The sequence below is a fragment of the Mesoplodon densirostris genome, chromosome 9 (assembly GCF_025265405.1).
Source record: "Mesoplodon densirostris isolate mMesDen1 chromosome 9, mMesDen1 primary haplotype, whole genome shotgun sequence".
Classification (NCBI taxonomy): Eukaryota; Metazoa; Chordata; class Mammalia; order Artiodactyla; family Ziphiidae; genus Mesoplodon; species Mesoplodon densirostris.
In genome coordinates this window covers 7,356,166-7,379,428 of record NC_082669.1, presented here as the reverse complement: position 1 = coordinate 7,379,428, position 23,263 = coordinate 7,356,166, and the positions used below count along the sequence as shown (strand labels likewise).

The window sequence follows — 23,263 nt, the reverse complement described above, 5'->3', positions numbered from 1 at the left end:
CCCCGGTCTGGGAGGATCCCACATGCCACGGAGCGGCTGGGCCCGTGAGCCATGGCCGCTGAGCCTGCGCGTCCGGAGCCTGTGCTCCGCAGCGGGAGAGGCCACGGCAGTGAGAGGCCCGCGTACCGCAAAAAAAAAAAAAAAAAAAAAAAAAAAAAAAAAAAAAAAACCCACAAAAAACTGTGCAAGAGTGAGATTCTGAAAGCACCAGGGGAGAGAGGCCTGGGAGGGAGGAAGGTGAGATTTTAGGACAAAGAGGCAGGAGCATGGAGGACAACGCACAGACCGCCTGCTACGCTGGCTGGCAGGGGACACTGCAGTGACAGTCTGGCATCTGGCGGCAGAGGTCTTCACCTGAAGGCCCACCGAGCACCCCACTGCTGTCCCCCACCCGGAGCTGCTCCCCCCACCCGGAGCTGCTCCCTACCTAATCCCAGGTGCGGGTGGTGCTCCACCAGCGTCCAGCTGTTGTCGTCCACACAGTGACTTCTGTAAACCAGCAACTGGCACAGGTCCCTGGCTGTCGTGTCCGCCAGAATCTCCACCACTTTGCTCGTCCCGTCTTCGCTAAAGACTTTAACATCCTGCAACACAAGGCGGTGACACTTACAGATGAACAACCTTGGGTTTTCAGAAATAAACACTGAAACAAAGGAAACAGGAAATGTATGGACAGCAGCGCTCCAACACATGTATAATTGTTCTTCCAGGCAGCAGGTGACCAGAGGCTGTGGGTCTGCAGGCCACGCCCGGCGACACTCCCCTTCCCTTCTCCCGCCCCCCGCGGGTGCGCAGGGCACGCGGGATCACAACACAGGTTCTTACAACGCGCCCAGAACACCTCGGGGACACACGGCCAAACCAGAGTGTGTGAGCTACTTCTCTGCCACCTGTCTTGGGAAGCGACAGAATTCCTTTAAAATACCGCTGGCGGTCTTGGAATTGTACATTTTCCACTTGAACCAATTGTGAGAACAAACAAAGCAACAGAAGGCCCGCAGAAATCCTAACTTCCCAGCGAGTCCAGCTGTTCTCCGTTTCCAGGGTCCTCAGTGCAGCAGACGGCACCCAATGCCTCCGCTGTCACCGCCGCTCACCTTGTGCTCACTGAGGTGCGGGGAGAAGGCGAGAAGTAATGTGAATGTGCTGCAACTGAAAATACTAAAAAGAAGGGCATAGTAAGCGCAGTCACAAAACCCTCTGGCCCCACCCCCCACAAAATGACAAGCCAGCTTAGTTTTCCCAGTGTTGTTCAAAGCCATGACCTACGAACAGCTCCCAGGCAAGGGGGTGGCCAAGCAGAAATCCAGAGGATGAAAAACCTACCCTGCCCCAGCTGCAAAACTGACGGGGTGCCGCCTTTAGGGGAAACGTGAGATGCTTCAAAAAATCTTACCTCAACAGCATGAAAAAGGCAGTCAGAGGAACAAGATGGCATTTTAAATCGAGACTGTCCCTTGAAGGGGAGAGTGTCCCAGCCTTTTCCCACTGTCCCTGGCAGGCAGGGACCCCTCTCCGGGCACCGATGGTGGGGACGGAGCCCCGGCGGGCAGGCTGTCTCTGGGCAGCGGGGAAGCGGCTATGAGGCTGCCTCGGGCTCGGTCCTCTAGCTCGGGAATCAAGCCACGAGGGGCAGGCCAATCAGGTCCCTGGCCGGGCCTGATGCAATCGTCCCCACTCCCACTGCGGAGCCCCCGCCCGAGGTGGAGGTGATGACGACCAACACTCCAGAAAGATCCCTGCGCATTCTTTCCCGTGGCAGGGAACTAACAGGCAGGACACTCGGCCTGAGCACGTGTGTGCCCTGAACTCAGACCTGTCTGCCACATCGCTCGGCAACCTTGATCCCTGCAACCCACGCTGTCACTTGCGGAGCTTTCTGTGGTCTGAGTGTCAGCTGGTCTTAAAGAACTGGACGCAGCTCTCTGTCTGTCTGTCTCTCTCTTTCTCCGTCCTTTTTCTCGTGTTTTTGATCAAGTGCAGACTTTGAACGTTTCTTTCCACAGCGCGGAGTCTGGCAGGGCAGCGGGTTGCTGGGATGCAGTCCCGCTGGGATGCAGTCCCACGCGGATGGCACGTTCCCACAAGGACCGTCCCAGCCGACTTAGGGCTCACTCAGCCGGAGGGGAGGCAGGACTAGCCCGGGGCACAGAGCCCTTCAGCAGGGCAGGGTCACCGCCCCCGCTGTTCCCGCCACCTCTCTGCCAGCCCCTCAACCCGGGCTGGATCAGAACTGAGGCGTCTGCTTCCAGCTCACATTTATCTTTAAAGAAATCCACCCCCTGTCTTTTCTGGAATTGACGTTGCACTCAGTGACAGCTCCACTTCTCCAAAACCAATTAAATAGGGACATACAGCTGTCATGACGAAGTATATGAGAATAAAATTTAACTTCAACAGAGAAAATGTCTCTGGTCTATAGGTAAACACTTTGTAAGGACAAATGCATTAACATAAAAGAAAAACAAATTTTAAAAAAGCAATGAATTCACACAATTCCTTATATAGATGCTAATTATACATAATTACATACATATATAACGTAGCTACAGCAGTGCGTCGTGCACACAACCACCCACATCAACTATCCTAATTCTCCGTCTTTCCTAAGTTTCTAAGTGACCTTATCTGTGATGACAATGAACATTATTTTCCCTAGGAAACTTAAATTAGGTTGAAGTGTGTTTCCCATCTCTCTCTCCAAGTCTTTTCCTGCCCAAGTCATCCATAGCACCAGCTTTTAAATCTTCTTTTCAGCCCTACTGCGCTTTTCTTTAAACTCTCTCCCTCACTTCTCTGTTGCTCCAAGGCCATGCCCCCAAAGGTCTATATATAGTCCGAGTATTAAAATCTAAGACGTGCTTTGTCATATGGCCACGTCCCCGGCTTTCAGATCCCCAGAGCCGGCTGGGGGAGGGCCAGGAGGGGAAGCTGGGTCTGGGCTGCAGGCCTGAGACAGGAACAGACACAAAGGGACACAGGCTCCAGGACAGGACCTCGAATCCTGCGCTGCCCGCTCTGCTCTGTCCAGCTACCTCCCCCAACTCACCAGGGACTGCTGACCACAGGCGAAACAGGTCCCAAGACAGACCGACAAGAAAGCCACCACACACCCCTGCGATTTCACACCGGGAGCACGTCTGGAGCTCCAGGTGATAGTACCTGTAACGAATACACACGCACAAAGGAAGCTGTCCCCGCTGTGCCTCTAAAGCCGGCAGCTCCGGAAGGAGCATTCTGCACTGTGCCCACTGGCCCTGCAGTCAGCTCCTGGGCGGTGCTGGGGCTCATCCTGGAAGGAAACGAGGGTTTCCATCTCAACCTTCAGCGCGACAGGCCTGGGCCAAAGGACGCCAGGGAGCAGCAGGCTGAAAACTGGAAAAACCAACCAGTGGAACTTCAGCTTCTGTTTCTGCACCACAAGGACCTCACAGACCATCCTGTGAGGGCGGGATGCAGATGCGCCTCCCTGCGAGCTGGCCGAGGCCTCTGTCGCAGTTCAGCCAGGAGATCAATGCCGAGGGCACATATGTATCGGGGGAAGACTTCCAGGGAACCCACGGGTGGATCTGGGTCCTGCCAGGATCGGGGAGAACTCAGAGCACAGACCCGCAGAGCCAGCCTGGCCCAGCCCCTCCCTGGCTCTGTGACCCCAGTGATGGAAGGTGAAACATCACTCACGACCCCCTTGGCCCAGGTGGGGCTTCAGGGGAGATGTTCTAGCATCAGACCCTCTGCAATCCGGCCTCGTCACCGACTAGCTCTGGGAACTTTGCTTAGTGGCCCAGCCTCTCTGTGCCTCACCCTTCTCATCTGTAAAATGGGGAATCTGTCAGCAGCACCAGCCTTACAGGGTCAGCCTGCCTTGCGCTAATGGGAGCCTCTCCTGAAAAGCTCCCAGCCACCTGTGCCTGCCTCCGGGGAGCCCTCGGATGGACCAAGGACCTGGGGACAAGGCAGGTTCCCACTGAAGGCCTGAGACACAGCAGCAGCGGGTGGGGATGGCGGGAGCCTGACAGCCACGACCGGCTCAGGTTTGCAGTTCTGAGAACGCAAACCTCATGAGGGGTAAGGTGCAGCGGGAACAATTCAACTGGAAAAACCCACCACTGAAACTCCAGCTTCTGTTTCTGCACCACAAAGGAAATTAAGTAGCTAATGGCTTTTAAAAATAAAACAATAGGGGCCTCCCTGGTGGCGCAGTGGTTGAGAGTCCGCCTGCCGATGCAGGGGACACGGGTTCGTGCCCCGATCCCGGAGGATCCCACGTGCCGCGGAGCGGCTGGGCCCGCGAGCCATGGCCGCGGGGCCTGTGTGTCCGGAGCCTGTGCTCCGCAACGGGAGAGGCCACAGCAGTGAGAGGCCCGCGTACAGCAAAAAAAAAAAAAAAATAAAAAAAATAAAACAATAATTTATTAAGAATAACCTATATGGGAAAAGAATCTGAAAAAGAATAGATACGGTGAGTCCCCTACATAGGAGGGTTCCGTTCTGAGAACACGTTCGTACGTCCAATTTGTTCGCAAGTCCAACAGATTAGCCTAGGTACCCAACGAACACAGCCGGCTGTACAGTACTGTACTGTGATAGGTTTACAATACTTTTCACACAAATAATACATAAAAGAACACACAAAACATAAAGAAAACATTTTTAATCTTACAGTACAGTACCTTGAAAAGTACAGTAGTCCAGTACAACAGCTGGCGCACAGGGGCTGGCATCCGGTGAACAGGCAAGAAGACTTACTGACTGGAGGAGGGAGAGGAGGTGGGAGATGGTACAGCTGAGGGATCGCCAGCAACAGGAGACGGAGGGCGACCTGCAACGTCACTCACACCTGAGGTTCTGGTTCCTTGCTGGATTCAATGCCATCTACCCTCTTCAAAGAACGAGCCAGTGGTATCTGAACAGTAGCTGTTTTTTTCTCATCATAGATGACACGGTAGCCCTGGATTGCATTCTGAACGGCTGCAACCTTTGCGTACCGTTCAACGTTCGGGTCCTGTGCCTCAGAAACTAACAGCGCCTCCTCAGATAAAGAAAACCCCCTTGCCGTTTCGTGCGTCGTGAACCTCTTCCGTTCTTCAGTTACTTCTTCTTCCTCTTGTTTCTGTTTGTTCTTCCTCTGGGCCTCCGATTCCATCAGGTCTTCATTAGTAACCTCCTCATGGTGCACAGCAAGGAGTTCAATGAAGTCGTCCACGTGCAGATCTAGCTTGAAATGAAGACACTGTACTACTGTACTCTGTTATACAGGACTGTACAGTAAAGTACACGAACGCACAACCCCCTGTAGAGGATGCACGCACGTGACAACGTATACCAGACACGTGAACTAACTTACATGACTGGACATGCAAATGCACGTTCGCATCTTTGAAAGCTTACAACCTGAAGGTTTGTATGTAGGGGACGTATTGTGTATGTATATGTATAACTGAATCACTTTGTTAGTACACCTGAAACTAACACAACATCGTAAATCAACTCCACTCTAATATAAAATAAAAATTAAAAAAGAAACAAAGAAAAGACCAAATCAAGTTGAAGGCCACAGCCACTTAAATACTTATAAAATATGAGAACATATGCCATCTGCATGGCACAATTCTGATTCTGAAATTTGTAATAAATTCCTTGACCGTACTGCTTTTGTTGTATAAATGATAAAATGATAATGGTAAAAATAAAGAAGTAATATTAAAGAGGGCATAATTATGCCACCCGCCTGAGGTCCTTTCGTTTCAGGGTGAGCAGCGGGAGGCAGGCTACCTGGCCCTCTGACTGGCTTGGCACCAGGGCCCGTCTGAAAAGCCCCGAAGTGGTAACAGAAGATTCAGCCCCTCCTGGAGCTCTGCTGACGCCTTTTATGCATTCATCGTACGGAGAGGGCAGTAGAAGCCTGCAACTTGGCAAACTTGCAGGAGGGAGTTTAAGAACGGTTAGGGTTGAAGGTACGTCGTATCCACGGTCGTGGTCCCCAGCGGGCGGACGGACGCTGCGGCCTCCTCCCAGCTGTCACCCGCACTCCTGCTTCGGGCCCCGGACACTCCCTGCTGGGCACGTGCAGGCTTGGGATCTTGTCTGAATTCCACAGACTTGACTTTGGCTGAGATCAACCCGTGAAAACAGCAAATGGAGGATTCTCAGCCCTTTGCCCCAGACCTGTCCCAGGTGCAGGATGTCCCGAAGGGGACAACAGCCTCCCGGTGCCTGGGCTGAGCAGAGCAGAGGGCCCCCAACCCTGCAGAGAAACCCAGAGGGTCTGCAGGGTCTGAGCCGGGGCGTTCGAGCGGCTTTGTCTCAGCTCTTCGTCATCCAACTTACTTCTTAGTTCCAAAGCTCCCTGGGTCCTGTTTAAATGCATTTTTCTAAGTGAGGATGTAAGCTGGGCTTTTCAGTAACTCCCGAAGCCCCCTGTAAATGCTGGGGGTAAACACTTAGGAAGAAGCCAGGCTGTATCCAAGGGCCATGAGGGGGCGTCCACGGTGGTAGGGTCAATATCGAAAGGGAGGCACATGAAAAGGTGTTCCACACGGCTAATTATTAGAGAAACACGAGTCAAAACTACAATGAGGTACCACCTTATACCAGTCAGAATGGCCATCATCAAAAAGTCTACAAATCATAAATGCTAGAAAGGATGTGGAGAAAAGGAAACCCTCCTACACTGTTGGTGGGAATGTAAATTGGTACAGCCATTATGGAGAACAGTATGAAGGTTCCTTAAGAAACTAAAAACAGCACTACCATATGAACCTGCAATCCCATTCCCGGGCATATATCTGGAGAAAAACATGGTCTGAAAGGATACCCGCACCCCAATGTTCATAATAGCACTATTTACAATAGCCAAGACATGGAAGCAACCTAGATGTCCAACGACAGATGAATGGATAAAGAAGATGTGGTTCATATATACAGTGGAATATTACTCAGCCATTAAAAAGAATGAAATAATGCCATTTGCAGCAACATGGATGGGCCTAGAGATTACCATACTAAGTGAAGTAAGCCAGACAGAGAAAGACAAATATCATATGACATCACTTATATATATGTTGAATCTAAAATATGACACAAGTGAACTTATCTACGAATCAGAAACAGACTCACAGACACAGAGAACTTATGGTTATCAAAGGGGAAAGGGAGGGGTGGATTAATTAGGAGTTTCAGATTAGCAGATACAAAGTACTATATATAAACAACAAGGTCCTATTATATAGCACAGGGAACTATATTCAATATGTTGTAATAAACTATAATGGAAAACAATCTGAAAAAGGATATATATACAAACACACATATATACATACATATATGTATGTGTATATATATATATATACACACACACACACATATGTAGAAGTGAATCAGTTTCGTGTATACCTGACACAACACTGTGAATTAACTATACTTCAATTTAAAAAAAATATCAAAAGGGACTTGAGGACACAGGGGGAAAGGGGAGGCTGGGAGGAAGTGAGAGAGTGGCATGGACATATATACACTACCAAATGTAAAATAGAGAGCTAGTGGGAAGCAGCCGCATAGCACAGAGAGATCAGCTCGGTGCTTTGTGACCACCTAGAGGGGTGGGATAGGGAGGGTGGGAGGGAGGGAGACGCAAGCGGGAGGGGATATGGGGATATATGTGTATGTATAGCTGATTCACTTTGTTATACAGCAGAAACTAACACACCATTGTAAAGCAATTATACTCCAATAAAGATGGGAATATATATATATATATATATGTATATATATATATATATATATATATACATATATATATATGTATATATATACATATATATATATATACATATATATATATAGAGGGAGGCAAGGCTGTGGAAGACGGGAGGTGGGAAGGGCTGAGGGGCTCCTGGTCCCGCCGGGGTCATGGGGAGGGAAAGCAGGAAAGCCAGCTGAGCCCAGGCACGTGGCGAGAGAGCCCAGTGGCCACCCCAGAGCCCCAAGTTCACGCCCTCCAAGGCTGGTGGAACCATCTCCTGACCAGGCGCGGGGTGGAAGCCTCGGGAGAGCAAAACAGCTCGCCCAGATGGAGGAGATGGGCCCATGGGGGCCCAGGTCTGAACCAGGGCATCTGCTGTTCGCCTTTCTGTCAGCAAGACGCTTCCCAGGAGCTGCACGAGGCTGTTGGTTCTGGGGGGCCCTGAAGCCCCCAAACGGGGCAGGCCGAGCAAGTATGGATGAAATTAGATGTACTTCAGGCTAGGGCAGGGCCGGGATGGGTTCACTGTAGTGAAAAGAAGGTAATTCTACCCATTTTTTTCCAGTTCTGGTCTAAATCAGTGATGTTCTTCTGAGCCACAGGGAATGATAACTGAAGTTGCTCCACGTAAGTACGTGGTTCTATTCACCATAGTGAAGAATATCAGTAGCATCCTGTTCCATTACAGGGACCCAAACTGACTTAAAAGAAATAAGCATCTGAGTTATAATCGATTGATTTCATGTTTCAGAAAGAATTACTGATAAAGATATTTTAAGTCCTCGCAATCCTTTCCAAAGGAGTTAAAGTTCTAGAAAGAACTCACAGTAGTTCCTGAACGTCAACTGCGGATCCGGAGCCCCTCTGTGGACACCCTCACTGCCTGGCACTCACGGGCCAGACTCAGGGCACACAGCCCAAATCAAACCCAAGCTGTTCAAGGGTACACAGATACATTCATTTTTTCTTACAGGTTTTCATTGTAACACATTTGGAAAATGCCTAAGGGACAAAGGAAAGAACTTGACAATCACTGACAACTCCCGGATTTGCCGTTACAGCTCTGGAGTGTGCCCTTCCAGTATTCTCTTGCACAGGTGTTTATAAATAGATGCACTGCCATGACTGGGCTCAGACGGCAGACGCGGTTTTGCAATCAGGCCGAGGAGCTTCACGTTACACCATAAACATCCACCGGGTCTTTAAGTCTCTCTGGTGCTTTAATGCCTGCGAGGGATTTCTTCACATGTCATGTTGTATCAACATGAACGTCATGCTGCCTTCCGGCGGCTTCTAGACTTTCATTCTCCTCAAGTGCTCCCTGGCACACCTTTGTACATGAGCCTCGGTGTGTGGGTTGAATTATTTTCTCAGGATAAATGGCCAGATGTCAACTTTCCTAAAGTGCCACCTCTAATAAGGGAAACGTTTCCAAGAATGGGGATGCCGGGTGTTTGGCAGAATGCGTTCTATTCCTTAAAACAGGATTTCAGGGGCACGGTGGACCCACGGGCATCCTCTGGGTATCCCCAAACCTCCAGCCTCCCACTTAGCAAGAACTCACCAAGCACACTCTCCGTGCTGGCCCCAATCTCCCGGATGTCCCAGGGCGCCCCTAGCCATTGTCCAAGTGCATCCATTACGGAGCCTGCCGGCCCTGGGTTCAAGCTCCTGCTCGCCAGTCGCTGCACGAGTTACCTGCTCTGCCCTTCGACAACCCTCAATCCCCAGCCTATGTGACAGGGAGGGACTGTCACACAGGCTGACGGTGAGTGTCACTCAGAGAAATGCATGCAAGTCCCGTCCCACAGCAAACGCTCCGCAGATGATCATTCCAGACACACTCCACTTGTCTCCTCCTCCTGCGGGCATCATGTGCCTTAAAAGACCCCCTCCCCATGCACTGCAGGACCAAGACCCCTGCGGCGTCACCCAGGAAGAGGGAGCACTTGGCAGGAAGCTCACCCTGGGCTTCCGCTCCAAGACTTCTATGGGGCTTTTAGCTGTTGCTGGCCTTAGTATGTAGTTGAAAAGCCAGGTATTAGAGGAGTCTGCTTTGTATTTCAAGCAGCTGAAGCCCCCAACGAGAGGCAGGGATGGTCCTCAGAAAGAGAGGCCCCCATCACGGCCTGTCCATCCTGGTGGGGTGGGGGCCGTGGAGAGCTGTCCACCTACAGCAGGGGTTGACCAGATGACCCCTAAGAGACCTGATAACTTGGGTCCATCTACGGCTCTGCCGGTGGCAGGTGGCAGCTTCCGGTGGGCAGGTACCCCTGCAACATGAATTCGGGCTGAAGCCTGCAGGGCAGCACAGGCGGGGTCTTTCCATCCAGATAGAGCCCTCAGTGGGAGCAAACTCCCAAAGCCAAGCCCTTCCTGGGTTAGGCTTTGTCTTCTGGGCAATGTCTTCCAGGGGAACTCACGGCACTAGGGCTGCAAACGTGCAGTGTAAATGCAATTCCTGTTTGAATATGGAATTTTTTTAAATGAGATTAAGGAAGTGGGTGTCTCAACGGTATTAATGGTCCTGTTAAAAAAAAAAGTGTCGGGCTTCCCTGGTGGCGCAGTGGTTGAGAGTCCGCTTGCCGATGCAGGCGACACGGGTTCTTGCCCCGGTCCGGGAAGATCCCACATGACGCGGAGTGGCTGGGCCCGTGAGCCATGGCCGCTGAGCCTGCGCGTCCGGAGCCTGTGCTCCGCAATGGGAGAGGCCACAACAGTGAGGGGCCCGCGTACAGCAAAAAAAAAAAAAAAAAAAAGTGTCAATCTTTTACAGAAACATGCTAAAAAATTTATAGGTAAATGACATGATGGCTGGAATCTGCGTCAACACGGTATATGGGGGATGTGGCTTCACAGTTGTGGGGTCTGGCTGGGGGGTACGCGGTGTTCACCCCACTATTCTACTTTTGTGCAGGCTCTAAATTCTTCATCAACAAAAGCTAAACATGCCTTCGGACCCTTTAGCCTTGTGCTGCCAGAGGAAATCAAGCATATTTGAAACCTTTTCCTGCCTAATCCGTCTGAAGAATCGAACCCAGTACCTCTGGGTAGAGAAGGCAGCACCCTTCACTCCCTCGGTGGTTCCTGATGGGGGGTCAGGGTAGGGGTGGATTTTGCCCCTTGAGGGACATTTGGCAACGCCTGAGACATTTATTTCTGCTTGTCACAACTGTGTGTGTGTGTGTGTGTGTGTGTGTGAGAGACAGAAAGAGAGAGAGAGAGAGAGAGAGAGAGAGAGAGAGAGAGAGAGAGAGAGAGAGAGAGAGACTACCGCTGTCCGTGGGCAGAGGCCACGGATGCTGCTCAGCACCCTCCAGGGCACAAGATGGCTTCACATCAAAGGACTCCCCAGGCCCAGACGTCAAACGTGCTGAGTGCACAGCAAGGGGAATCTCGTGCTAGGAAGCAACGTAGTACTTTGACGAGGGTGTGTCACAAGGAAATAGGAACCAGCCCCACTGGGACAATGTGAGCGTCAAAGCGATGGCTGTAATCAAATAATAATGTGTCCTTACTGACAAATAACGGAACACACAGGTAAATAACTGGGAGAGAGGGCTCCTCTTCCTCACTGCCCAAGGCCAACTCACAGATGCAGAATGAGAGTCGGAATCGCCAGACAGGATCACCCACACGTGACAAAACCAGTCAGTGGAAGTCGGAGGGAGGAAGCATATTAACCTGGTTTCAAGTCACCTTCCTTTAAAGTACTTTTCAATTACCAAGGGAATGATGGCACCTTCACAGTGGAGGAACGTAACAGACGTGGGCAGTAAACATCCACATGGGTGATGATGGGGAAACCAGCACCGCAGCGTCCTGGACTCCTGCCCCGAGAAGGACGCAGCTGGTCTGTGGCCTCTCCGCCACGTACAACCTGACGGGGCCCCAAGGAAACGCCCCACAAACCAAAGAGGGGGCTCCGGTAACCGCTTACGTGACGAAGGACGCGGAGCAGCCAGGAAGTGTCCCCATGCGAAAGGGAATGGGAGACCTTAAAACCAGTGCAGAGGGTGCTCCTGTGTTGGTTCATGAACCAGAAAAAAAGAAGCCATAAGACACATTAGCAGAACAACTAATGAACTGTGAATAAGGTCTGGATCCCTGCATGCCCCGATTTTGGAAACTGCTGTATTACAGGGAGCGTAGCACACACTAGTTATACACATGTGCATACAGATGTGTGTCTACATACACGCATATGGGACCAGGGAAAACGATTTAAAATGGGGCAGCGTGTTAGCCACCAGGTAATCCGAGTAAAGGATGTAGGACAGGTCTTTGTATCATTACTGCAACTGCTCTATAGGTCTGAAGTTATTTCAGTGTAAAAGTTTAAAGGACACATTGTGCGAAAATAACGACACGGGGGTCCCCTCTGTCACTCAGCATCTCACCGGTGTCCTATCACCCACAGAGGCGAGGTCACAAAGATGACATGAGGGGACTCCTGCTTGGTTGCTCCCTTTATCAGGAGGCCCCTCCACCTTCTCCATCAAGCCTCTGTCTTCACTGTGCAGGGCTCTTAAGATCCCAAATCCGCAGGCACCAGGCAGCTCAATCACGGCTGGAGTCAGTAAAATGTCCGAAACGCAAAGACGGCGTTTGGGGAGGTCAGGCCCACACAGGTGCGCAGCTGGCCCTGCCCGGGGAGGGCCCACGTGCACGCCTGCACTCTGCGAGGTGGCTGCACGACGGGACCACCAGACAGGGCGGTGACACGGCACCCCCCTGCCACTGCCTGTCCCTCTGTCGTGTAACGGCAGAGGACAGGCCACCCGTCAAAGCACTGCCCCCAGACCGTCTGCACCGCATCGAGTATCATGGGTCTGCCCTCAGGCCAATGTACTATCTTTATCTCAGACTGCGTGATGTACGTACTGGCATCCAGTTTCAGCGAACGTCTGGCTTGAGACAGGGGCAGGGAAGGCCTTAACGGTTCTGTGGGGGCAGAGGGGCCTGCAGCTGTGCCCCGAAGCATCAGCTCTCCATCCGCAAGGGCAGGACATGCCAGCGCCCACCCAGCCAACACAGGTGTCCCACCTGCTAAAGCCCCACCACTGTGCTGATGCTGCTGGGAGGGGCGGGGGGCGGGGGGCACAGATGCAAAGAACACAGGAAACCTGGGGAGACTGGCAGATTTACTGGAAGTTTAGAAAAAAGGGAAATTCAAGGAGCTGAGAGAGTCCTGAGTTGCTAGATTACGAAAGGGCAACAGCCTCCAGAACTTCCTCTGGGTCCGGACAACGCAGACAGTGAGTGCCGTACAAATCTCAGACGGGGCTGCCACATAGGGCTACCTTTTTATTCTATTACTAGAGTCAAGAACAGGTATCTGTAGATAGAGTCTTTCCCTCTCAAAATCCCAGTTCTCCAAGATACATCTGCCAGGAATGCAGTTTATACTAATAACCTTTGTACTGCCCATAACACCTTCTCTTTGGGAAAGTAAGCTTATCTACCACTATGGTGAGACATTCAATATGATTCAAAAATACTGACCACGACCAAGGGTTTGTGACAGGAATTACTGAGAATTCTCTTAAAAAGCAGAACTTATTCACTGGTATCAGTGAGCATCTCCGTTTGGTGCACTTTCAGAACTAAAATCTACAAACGGAAGCAAAACCCCTTGCTGAGGGCGACAGCCGGACCCCGAGCCTGCCGCGCCATCTGTCTGTCTGTCTGTCGGATAAGCAGGGCTTCTCAGTTCTGCTCACATTAGACCACGGATCCGGAGGGGAGAAATGTAGGCCAAACACCACAGTCAGGCACAACTCCTCAAAAACTAGGAAAGCACCAGGTTCTACCAAATGCGAGCTCGGAAAGTCCAACACCAAACAGAGTAAGTACCTGAACGTGACAGCGCGCACCTTACCCCGCCTTCCGGCCGCTGGAGTCTCCAACTCAGAGGTTTCCAGGGCGACTCGTGAGCAAATGCCCTCCGCAAACCTCCCTGCAGGTCTGACCCTCTGCTACCAGATGGGCTCAGTAAATACCTTACAGAGTTTCTAGAAGCTGCAGACACAGCCAATGAAAATGAGCCTGCTTCATCACTGGGGGAGTGACTTTGCTGGCACTCGGGGGCCAGGGGAATGAGACACAAGACACCCATCCCGGGTTGCTGTGCTCTTCGAACGCGGGGTCAGCCAGGCTCCAGTGCCTCTACACTGTACTGTATGGGGTACACGGCACTTAGACGACAGGTGTCAAAAGGAACTTCATACACACACGCATACATAGCCATAAACACACAAATCCTTTAACCAGCAGTTACAATGCTGAGAATATCTACCTATCTATCTATCTAGTCTGTCTCTATCTACCTACCACCTATCTATCTATCTATCTATCTATCTATCTAGTCTATATCTACCTATCACCTATCTATCATCCACCTATCTATCTATCTATCATCTATGTATCTATCTATGCACCCAGCTCTCCACCATTAAGTGACCAGAGACCTATGTACAAGAACATCCATTTCAGCTTTGTTTACAATAAGAAAGAACTGCACACAATAACAGTGTGTGTCCAAAGAGGGTTTGGTTAAACCAACTATCGTCCCCACGCGACGCACACCATGAAGCTTTTGGGGAAAATGCGATAACGCAGGTAAATTCTGGACAAGATAGACAACGTCCGTCCACACCGCTCACGTCTGCAGCACGAGACAAGAGTTGGGAACCGAGAGAAAGGGAACCTTACTTTTTATCATAAACCTTCCTGTGCTATTGAAGTTTCACTTTTTGCTTTTACTACGAGCATGTATTACTTTTTTTCATTTATCACTTTTATAATTTAAAACTATTTCCTTTTTGCTTGTTTGGCCCCTGGTTGAGCACAGATGATGTGGTAACAGGTCACGCTTGCTGCAATCCCAACTCCTACTTCCGCTTTCAGTGCCCACACTTTGCCAACTGTCTGGTCTTCCTGAACGGACCAGCTTCTCTGGAAGGATGGGGACGAGGGGGAGGGACCGCACCCGCGTGAAGACCTGCAGGGGAGGGAAGCCAGCCTCCAGTGCTCTCACTTCAGCGCAGGCTTTATCTCCCATGGAGGTGGAGGGCTCTGGGATGAACCAGAATAAAGACCCAAAGTCCAATCCCGGGTCCCAAGCCCAGGGAGCTGCCACCGGCCGCTGAATTTTTATTAACAGTTTACGCCACCTAGAACTTACTTCAGTCTACGTGTACACAAACGGGGTGGCTTAACCAACAGAAGTGCAATGTCCCGCGATTCTGGATGTGTCCAGTTCTGGACACTGGAAGTCAGAGACAGGGTGTCCGTGATCCCAGGGCTGGTCCCTTTCGAGAGCTGTGAGGGGGACTCCATTCTACGCGTCCCTCCCAGCTCCTGGGGGTCTGCTGGCTGCCTCTGGCATATAAGCATCACCCCGATCGCTGCCTGCACCTTTAGGGCTTTCTCCCTGTGTGGGTCCAAATGTGCCCTCTCTATGAGGACACCAGTCCTACCAGGTTGGCCCACCTACTCCAGCATGACTGTATCTAAACTTAACAAATGACACCTGCAACTACTCCATTTCCAAACAGAGTCACAGCCTGAGGTCCTGGGGGCTTTGGGACTTCCACAGCTGAATTGCGGAGGGGGGTACAATTCCGTCCATAACAACACGCGATAAACTGTAAGACCTTAAGTCAGCTCTTCCTCCAAATAGCTGATAAACTGCAGCACAATGAATTAGATCATGATGTCCTGCTTATGATGTCTGATGCTCGTAGGTGCTGGGGTCTCTCTCTGGGTACCTGCTCCAGAGCACGGAAGTCTCCGCTGTTAAATCAAAATCACGTGGATTTCACGACAGCAGCTTTATAAGGTCAAAACCACCCTTTTGCAGGAGGAAACCAGTCGCACCCAGAGGCCCAGAGGGCCTCTTCTAGGTTCACATAGAACTCAACCTCTCAGCAGCCTGGGACCCACGGATGGCCCCTCGCTGCCGGAGACCCCAGGCCCTCTGAGGCTGTCCTTGCCCTGACTGCTTTACCTCGGGGTTCTGCGTAAGTCACCCCTTAGAGGGCCCCCGCCTCCTCTGGAATTCTGAGGTAGGAGTTTGTATTTCAAATTTTGTGAATCTTACGCGCACTCCTAGTTGCAGATCGGGGTTCTGGCTGATTTGGTGGCTAAGACAATATAAAACTAGATTAAAACCAACGCTCCACCTGTGAAAGTGGCCTAGTATCTACGACAGAGAAAACAAGAGCACACAGCTGGCTAGTTCTGTAGGCCGCTGTCAGGTACCTGAGACCTGGCCCTCTGGGCAGAGGGGCCCCAGGATGCCACCAGGGTCTTGGTCACAGCAGGTGCGTAGCTGTTCTGGTCTCTGACAGAAACAGTCCACCTAGGGTAACAACTTCAGTGTCTATAGGAGCCGTTTGCCATTATGAGGGAAACACAGTTCAAGGATGGACATCAGGAAACCACATCAATACCCTACCGTTAGCTGATTCAGGATCCCAGCCGGGCCCACAGGCCGCCCTCAGCTGCTGGGTCTCCTTGGTCTCCGTCAGCTGGACAGGTCCTCAGATTTGGCTGTCCCGGTGGTTTTGCATTCTGGGGTCTTCCATGACCTCAACACCTTTGAGGAGTCCTGACATTTGGCGGAAGGTCCTCGGTCCTGCCGGCGCCACAGAAGTGGGTCGTGTCCTTCTCGGGATGCCCCATTCCGGTGATGTCATCTGGGGACCCTTGACTGGTAAGGTGACCCCTGCCGGTCTCTCCACAACCCTGTTACTCCCTTGCCTTTGCTCTTCGAGTGGCTCCTGGGTCCTGGTGACGGGCCCCCGCCACGCTTCAAGCATCTCCTAGGCGGCCCTGCCCCCTCTGAGAATGGAATTCAGGAACTAAGACCCGAGGCCAGGGGTGAACATATGTTTAAAGGAGGGCAGCAGAGCTTCACGCTGTCAGAGAGACACGGAAGCTACAGGAGGGCAAGAAATCGCCGGGCGCTGCTGACCTGCTCAGATCCATCCAGCACCCACACCCACACCCACCCATCTCAGCTCCTGCTGTGTCCGCAGCCTACCTGGCTGTCCCCACGCCTGCCTGTCCAGCCCATAAAAACGCAACCTGTGGACTTTTTAAGGATGCCGGTGGGGGGAGGTGGTTGAGGGAGGGAAGGGCTGGGAGTTTGGGGTGAGCAGGTGCAAACGATTACATACAGGATGGATACACAACAGGGTCCTACCGCAGAGCCCAGGGAACTCTATTCAACATCCTGTGATACACCCTCATGGAAAAGAACATGAAAAAGAATGTATATACGTATAGAGCTGAATCACTTTGCTGCACACCAGTAATGAACACAAAATTCTACATCAACTGTACTTCAATAAAAAAACAAAAAAGCAAACGTGCCTTGCCTTACTGTAGCGACGCCTGGCAGGTTAGCTTTGCAGAGATGGGTCCTCACCACACCTCCAGGCCCTGAGCCCAGGGTCCCCAGTCCACCCCGTGTCCTTCCCGACCGGCTTCCCTCCCTATTTCTGGAACACTCTCTGCTTCCAACCCAACGAACGGCTCATCGTCCTCCAGTCCCTGCTGGTTGGCTGGCTGGTGCCTTTCCCGCAGCTGGAATGCCCCACGTCTGACCTGCTGGCGATTCCATGCCCCCGAGGACTGGCCGGCACTTGTCTCTCCCACCAGTTCCTGGGCCCCCAAGGGCAGTGTCCACATGGGGAAGCCGCTCAAATCGCACCGGGCAGCGGGCCCGTGAGATGGACACAGGCGGCGGAGGCTTCATTTCCTTGCTGGCCCCGTACCGGGGACAAGGCGGGCAGCAGCCAGCCTCCAGGTGCGGGGTTTGGAGACGGGTGCTCGGGACCCTGCCGGTCACTGTCACTCAGATGCTCCCTCCTGGGGCCATCCTCCCAGACTGGAGACCATGTCGGGGAGGTAAGGGGGGCTGTGCTGCAGGGCTGAGGAGACGAGGTGCACCCGAGCCCAGCGGCCTGAGTCAGGACGGGATCATCTGATCCCGTTCTCCACACCTAGGTCCACGCAGTGATCCACCCCCACAGCACTGCACGGAGACCAGCACAGGGGGCCTTCCTCACAGCACATGGACCCGAAGCGTCTCCTCCTCCATTCTGTGGGCGCTGCAAGGCCACACACTGCTATCTATACTCCTGGAAAGCGCCGCAGAACAGCCAGAGACGGGCTAAGGCTGCCGTAGGGTCTGAAGGCCCGAGACGCGGCATGTTCAACCACTGGGACAGGACAGGGCAGGACAGGACGGACAGGACAGGATGGACAGGACAGGACGGATAGGACGGACAGGACAGGCGGTTCCTTCTTGTCCCTACCACAACCCCGGCCCCTGCGGTCCCTGCAGCCAGCAGCTGCCCACCTGCGTAGGGAGGGCCACCCCAGCTGGGGGACAGCAGGTTTCCACAGCCAGCGTGTGCCGCCACGGGGGCCCCCAGGCCACTGTCACAGAGAGAATGTGGGAGGCCGCTGGTGAGGGATCAGCGCTCAGAAGTTCTGAAACTCACGCGCCCCTGAACCGGGTGATGACAGTAAAGCGGCCTTCGCACACACACAGCGACACGCACGGGCTGTGGCTAGGAAGCTGGCTTCCAGGAAAGCACTGAAAACGTGACAAAACCTATCTACCTCGCAGAGGCCACAGGTGAGGGATCAGCGCTCAGAAGTTCTGAAACTCACGCGCCCCTGAACCGGGTGACGACAGTAAAGCGGCCTTCGCACACACACAGCGACACGCACGGGCTGTGGCTAGAAAGCTGGCTTCCAGGAAAGCACTGAAAACGTGACACAACCTATCTACCTCGCAGTGGCTCTGGGAAGCGATACCTACAGCACAGCCAACTGGAACCCACGCAAAGAGCCAGCCACGGCCAAGGGTCCGAGTGTGGCCCAAATACACACTCGTTAACAGGGTTTTCAGCAATTACGAATGCTCTTTGCAAAGACCACGGAGAAGAGGCACACAAAACACTTGCCGGATATTCAACAAACAAAAACATTTATGTAGTTCTACCTGCTTTGATGTAAGCTTTTCTCTACAGGATGGAGAAACAAGAAGGTCCAACTGCAGAGCACAGGGAACTCTCTTCAATGTCCTGTGGTAAACCCTAATGGAAAAGAATATGAAAGAAAAAAAGAGAGCCAGGGACCGGAATGGGGATGGCACTGTCTCTGTCCCTGTCACTGACCGTGGTCTGCACGAAGCCAGTGGCCCTAACATCCAAGGTCCCGTCACAACAGCACTGTCGCCGCCTCGAGGGGGTGACGTCCCCACCGCGGGGCGGCTGTCACCCCCTGCCGTCCCCATGGAGCCGCTACACGTGACACTTCCATCTGTGTCTGTGCAGGGTTTCCTGATACAAATGAACCCCAAGAATCCAGGATTCCAGAAAGAGGGCAGCGAGAAATACTGCTGCTTTGATTCACGAGCATCTCTGCAGTGGGATTACAACGAGGAAGCTATTCTGGGGTGAGGAGAAAATAAACTGCACTCATCATGAGCATTGGGTTCTAAAATAAATTTGCCAGCAGAGGTCGTTCACCCAGAACCTTTCTAAACGGGGTCACCTCTGTGTTCTCTTTTCCTAGAAATGCCGAGACTTGGCTGCACAGCAGTGAAAGGAGGGGATGTGGGTGGATGTTAACTGAAGTCTCTCTCTGAAGACACTCAAAACGCCTGCACTTGGTTTCCTCCAGTGTTTCTTCCAATGTTTCTTTAAACATTTTTTATTACTCAAATTGCTTTTCCATCATGCTTCCTAAGACAGCGAGGTGAGAGGCCAAGAAAAGAAAGATAGAAAAGCTATGGAGAGAAAGAGGAGGCCAGACTCCATGCAGGCACTGGGCCACACAGGAAGGGTTACAACGGGACTGCCCCATTGGGCCAGGGCACGGGCAGGCCGGCCGGGAGCAGCACAGAGACACAGAAAGGCCACAGCCAGCCGCGGGGACACATATGTGGAAGGTTCTAGTTAGCGTTCTTTGTGATCCTGGAAAGGCACGGACTCAGCTTGGACCCAGCAGGTGGCAGGGATTTCACCAAAGCACGGAACCCCTTCAAACAAGACCCAAAAGTCTGACAGATGCTTTTCAACCTTGTGATTTCATGAAACACTTTATCTTAAACTGACAAAAAATGACATATTTATAGAGACCACAGAATGGAAGCAAAGTCCCTCTGTGACCGTCCACAGGCTTTTACTAAAGCAAAGGTGTTCACGCTCCACGCACACGACACCTTCTGCACAGGGATGAACTGTGTCCGTCGGAAATGAGGGGGTTTAATCATGTGCATTCATGTCGGAACCGTCGGGGAGGGTAATCAGGCCAAAAGTTCATTTTCCTAAAGACATTTCAAGTCAAAGCAACAGCAGATTAGTTTGCCAAGGGAACTCATTTTTCTTGATCCAGCAAACTAGGCAGCCCTTTCTGAGACTGTGCACTGCCCCGGCCCGATTCTGCAGCAGGACCTGATCACAGACGCCCACGCTGGTCAAGACACACACTTAGATTTCTGGTAAAAGTATGGGGATTCTTCCCGTGAAGGACATAGATAATGTAAGTGCCCACTTTTCCAGCACTCCTGACAGCTACAGATACCAAGAGATACTCAATGCTGTCACAAAGGATCCCAAGTTTAAAGAATTTATATTTAAAAAGATATGGGGCTTCCCTGGTGGCGCAGTGGTTGAGAGTCCGCCTGCCGATGCAGGGGATACGATTTCGTGCCCCGGTCCGGGAAGATCCCACATGCCGCGGAGCGGCTGGGCCCGTGAGCCATGGCCGCTGAGCCTGCGCGTCTGGAGCCTGTGCTCCGCAACGGGAGAGGCCACAACAGTGAGAGGCCCGCGTACCGCAAAAAAAAAAAAAAATTATCAAATGAACCAAATGTGGCTGTTTTAAAATTCATATAATACAATAAAAGAAACAGGAAACCCAAGAAGCCCGTGTCTAAGAGAGAGACCCTTGGACCTCACACAAGGCCAGTGACCACCCACCCCTCCAGGGGGACCCACAGAGGAGGAGGCAGGGCGGGTGCCAAAGGTGACAGCCGGGACCCACTCGGTGGCAGAGGCAGGACCCCAGCTCCAGGGGTGGGCGGATGCAGAGTGCGGGAGGCCTGAGAAGGTCAAGGGCAAGGTGGGCAAAGGTCAGCACAGTGTCCCCCACCATTCCATTCTCCCACGCTGGGTTTAAGCTGGAGAACCAGGATGCTTGTACAAAACGCAGCTATTCCCAGCCCCATGGCCCAGTCTCCCATAATATAAGAGCTCAGGCTCGTGGCTCAAACAGACGCTTACTTCTCATGGTTCTGGAAGCTGGGAGTCCAGGGTCAAAGTCCCACAAGGTCGGGTTCTGGAGAGGACCCTTGCTGACTTGTCTGCAGCCGTGTTCTTGCCGTGTCCTCACAGGTGTGGAAGAGCTTTGGTCTCTTCTGCGCTCTTCTGAGGGCACTAATCCCACCACGGGCACCCCACCCCATCACCTCATTTAAACCCACCCACCTCCCTAGGCCCGAACCTAAGGCCATCACAGTGGGGTCAGGGCTTGAACAGAGGAATTCTCCAGGGACACAGGCGTGCAGCCCACAGGTCACCCAGACCACGCAGACTTGGTAGGCTCAAACGAGCCCAGGATGCCTCTCCCATAGCATTTGGCAAGGACATGGCCACAGGGTGGACACAAACCCAAGGCAGACTTGGCATGGCCTGCCCAGAGGCATCTGCACCCTCTGGATGCCTCATGTGGAGGACGCGGGAAGACGGATGGCACCGTCACATCACATCACAGCGGCTGCAAACTCACACCTGCCCACAGCTGCTCACACCTGCCGACTCCTGACCACTCCCGCTCACACCTGACCACTCCCTCTCACACCTGCCCACTCCCACCCACACCTGATGACTCCTGCTCACACCTGCCAACTCCTGCTCACACCCACTCACAACTGCCCACTCCTGCCCACTCCGGCTCACGCCTGCCCATGCCTGACCACACCTGCCCACTGAGCAGCTGTCAAGTGGTCACAGAGAAAGAAAACCAGAGCACAGTGGAGGAGGCCCTGACTCATCTGAGGGGATCTAGACCACTTTGGGCAACAAGGGTTCTTCCTTTCAAGTGGCTGCTTGAATCTTTCACGCCTTCCACCGCCCTGACTAGTGAATACAGAGGCTTCCGATGCCCCCCTGCGCCCAGTTCCTTCCAGACGGCTTACGCTTTCCTCTTTCCCACTTGGCCTCGTCCTTCCAGTGCACGAGGCGGCATTAGGTGGGCCCCATGTGTCCAGCACACTGTGTCCATGTTTATTCCCTGCCAGAGCTCCTGACTGGACGCTGTTCCCACTGCTTCCTCTGACTTTGCAGGAAGAGCAGGTTTCTCTTGCCCTCAGGTAAGTGGCAAAGGAGGGGCCCCCGCCCCCGTCACAGTCACTGAGACCGGACGGGCAGCTTTGAGGCTGCCAGGCATCGCTACCAGCAGCACCAACAAAACATGCATTCAGGAGCTCAGAACCCAGTGTGGTCAAGAAACATCCCTTTGAGCCAGTTAGCAAACAACAAAAACCACGAAGTTTGTACGCCTAGGGCTAACTGTGGAACATCCTTCCTGGTCACTGGTCCCAGAGGGCGGGGGAATCTTGGTGACAGAAATTCAGGCACCAATGCAACGTTCTTGTGGGGGAACTAGCTCTGATCCCAAGAAAAACAGCAGGCAAAATCCCTGGGTTTCCTGATTCTGCTTACAGAGTTGTACAGTCCACGGGGTGGAGGCCGGGTTTCTTGCCAGCCGCCGCGAGAGCCGGATAATATGTTCATGGGCTTATTTTAGGACGGGTAATGCTGTAAACAACCTCGGTGCCCAACCCACAGACAGCTTGTCTAGACCCTGATTTGAAGCAGAAGGTCACCAGGCAGGCAGACATCCCAGACGGACTGCAGGCATGTGATGAGGGCTGTAGCCCGGCAGGCGCTGGCCGCGGAAAGGGACCCTGACCTCACCTCCGAGTGCTGACACGGAGACTGCGCAGCCCGCTTGCGAGGCATGAGGTCAGAAGGCAGCAGCTCTCGGGGGCGGGCGAGCCTCGGGAGAAGCGACTCCGCCATAAGAGTGCAGACCCCGCGTGGTGCAGGGGACGGGTATGCAGAGAAAGAGGATGTTGAGGACAGCAAGGGTGGAAAAGTGCAGAGGACAGTGGCTCTGCCAGAAAAGGCAAGGAGGCTTCTGAGATACACTCACTGAAAAGGAAGAACGCCAAGGGCCCAGGAAGACCCAGTTTAGTGGCTTAAGATCAGAGGGGCCAGCTCCACCGCCCACACCGGGACCCCCACCAGCTCCACCGCCCACACCAGGAACCCCCACCAGCTCCACCGCCCACACCGGGACCCCCACCAGCTCCACCGCCCACACCGGGACCCCTCCCAGCTCCACCGCCCACACCGGGACCCCCCCCCAGCTCCACCGCCCACACCGGGACCCCCCCCAGCTCCACCGCCCACACCAGGACCCCCCCCA

At 52.9% G+C, this 23,263-nt stretch overlaps 1 protein-coding gene across 4 annotated transcripts in view; it reads right to left on the bottom strand.

Moving 5' to 3' along the window:
• The window catches only part of GRB10 (growth factor receptor bound protein 10), a 188,523-nt gene that overhangs the window by 37,862 nt on the left and 127,398 nt on the right, over positions 1–23,263 (bottom strand). For all 4 annotated transcript variants that reach the window (XM_060108876.1, XM_060108877.1, XM_060108875.1 and 1 more), the window contains one exon: positions 428–584. In XM_060108876.1, the coding sequence (XP_059964859.1) occupies positions 428–584 (157 nt within the window). The remainder of the gene's footprint in view (positions 1–427; positions 585–23,263) is intronic.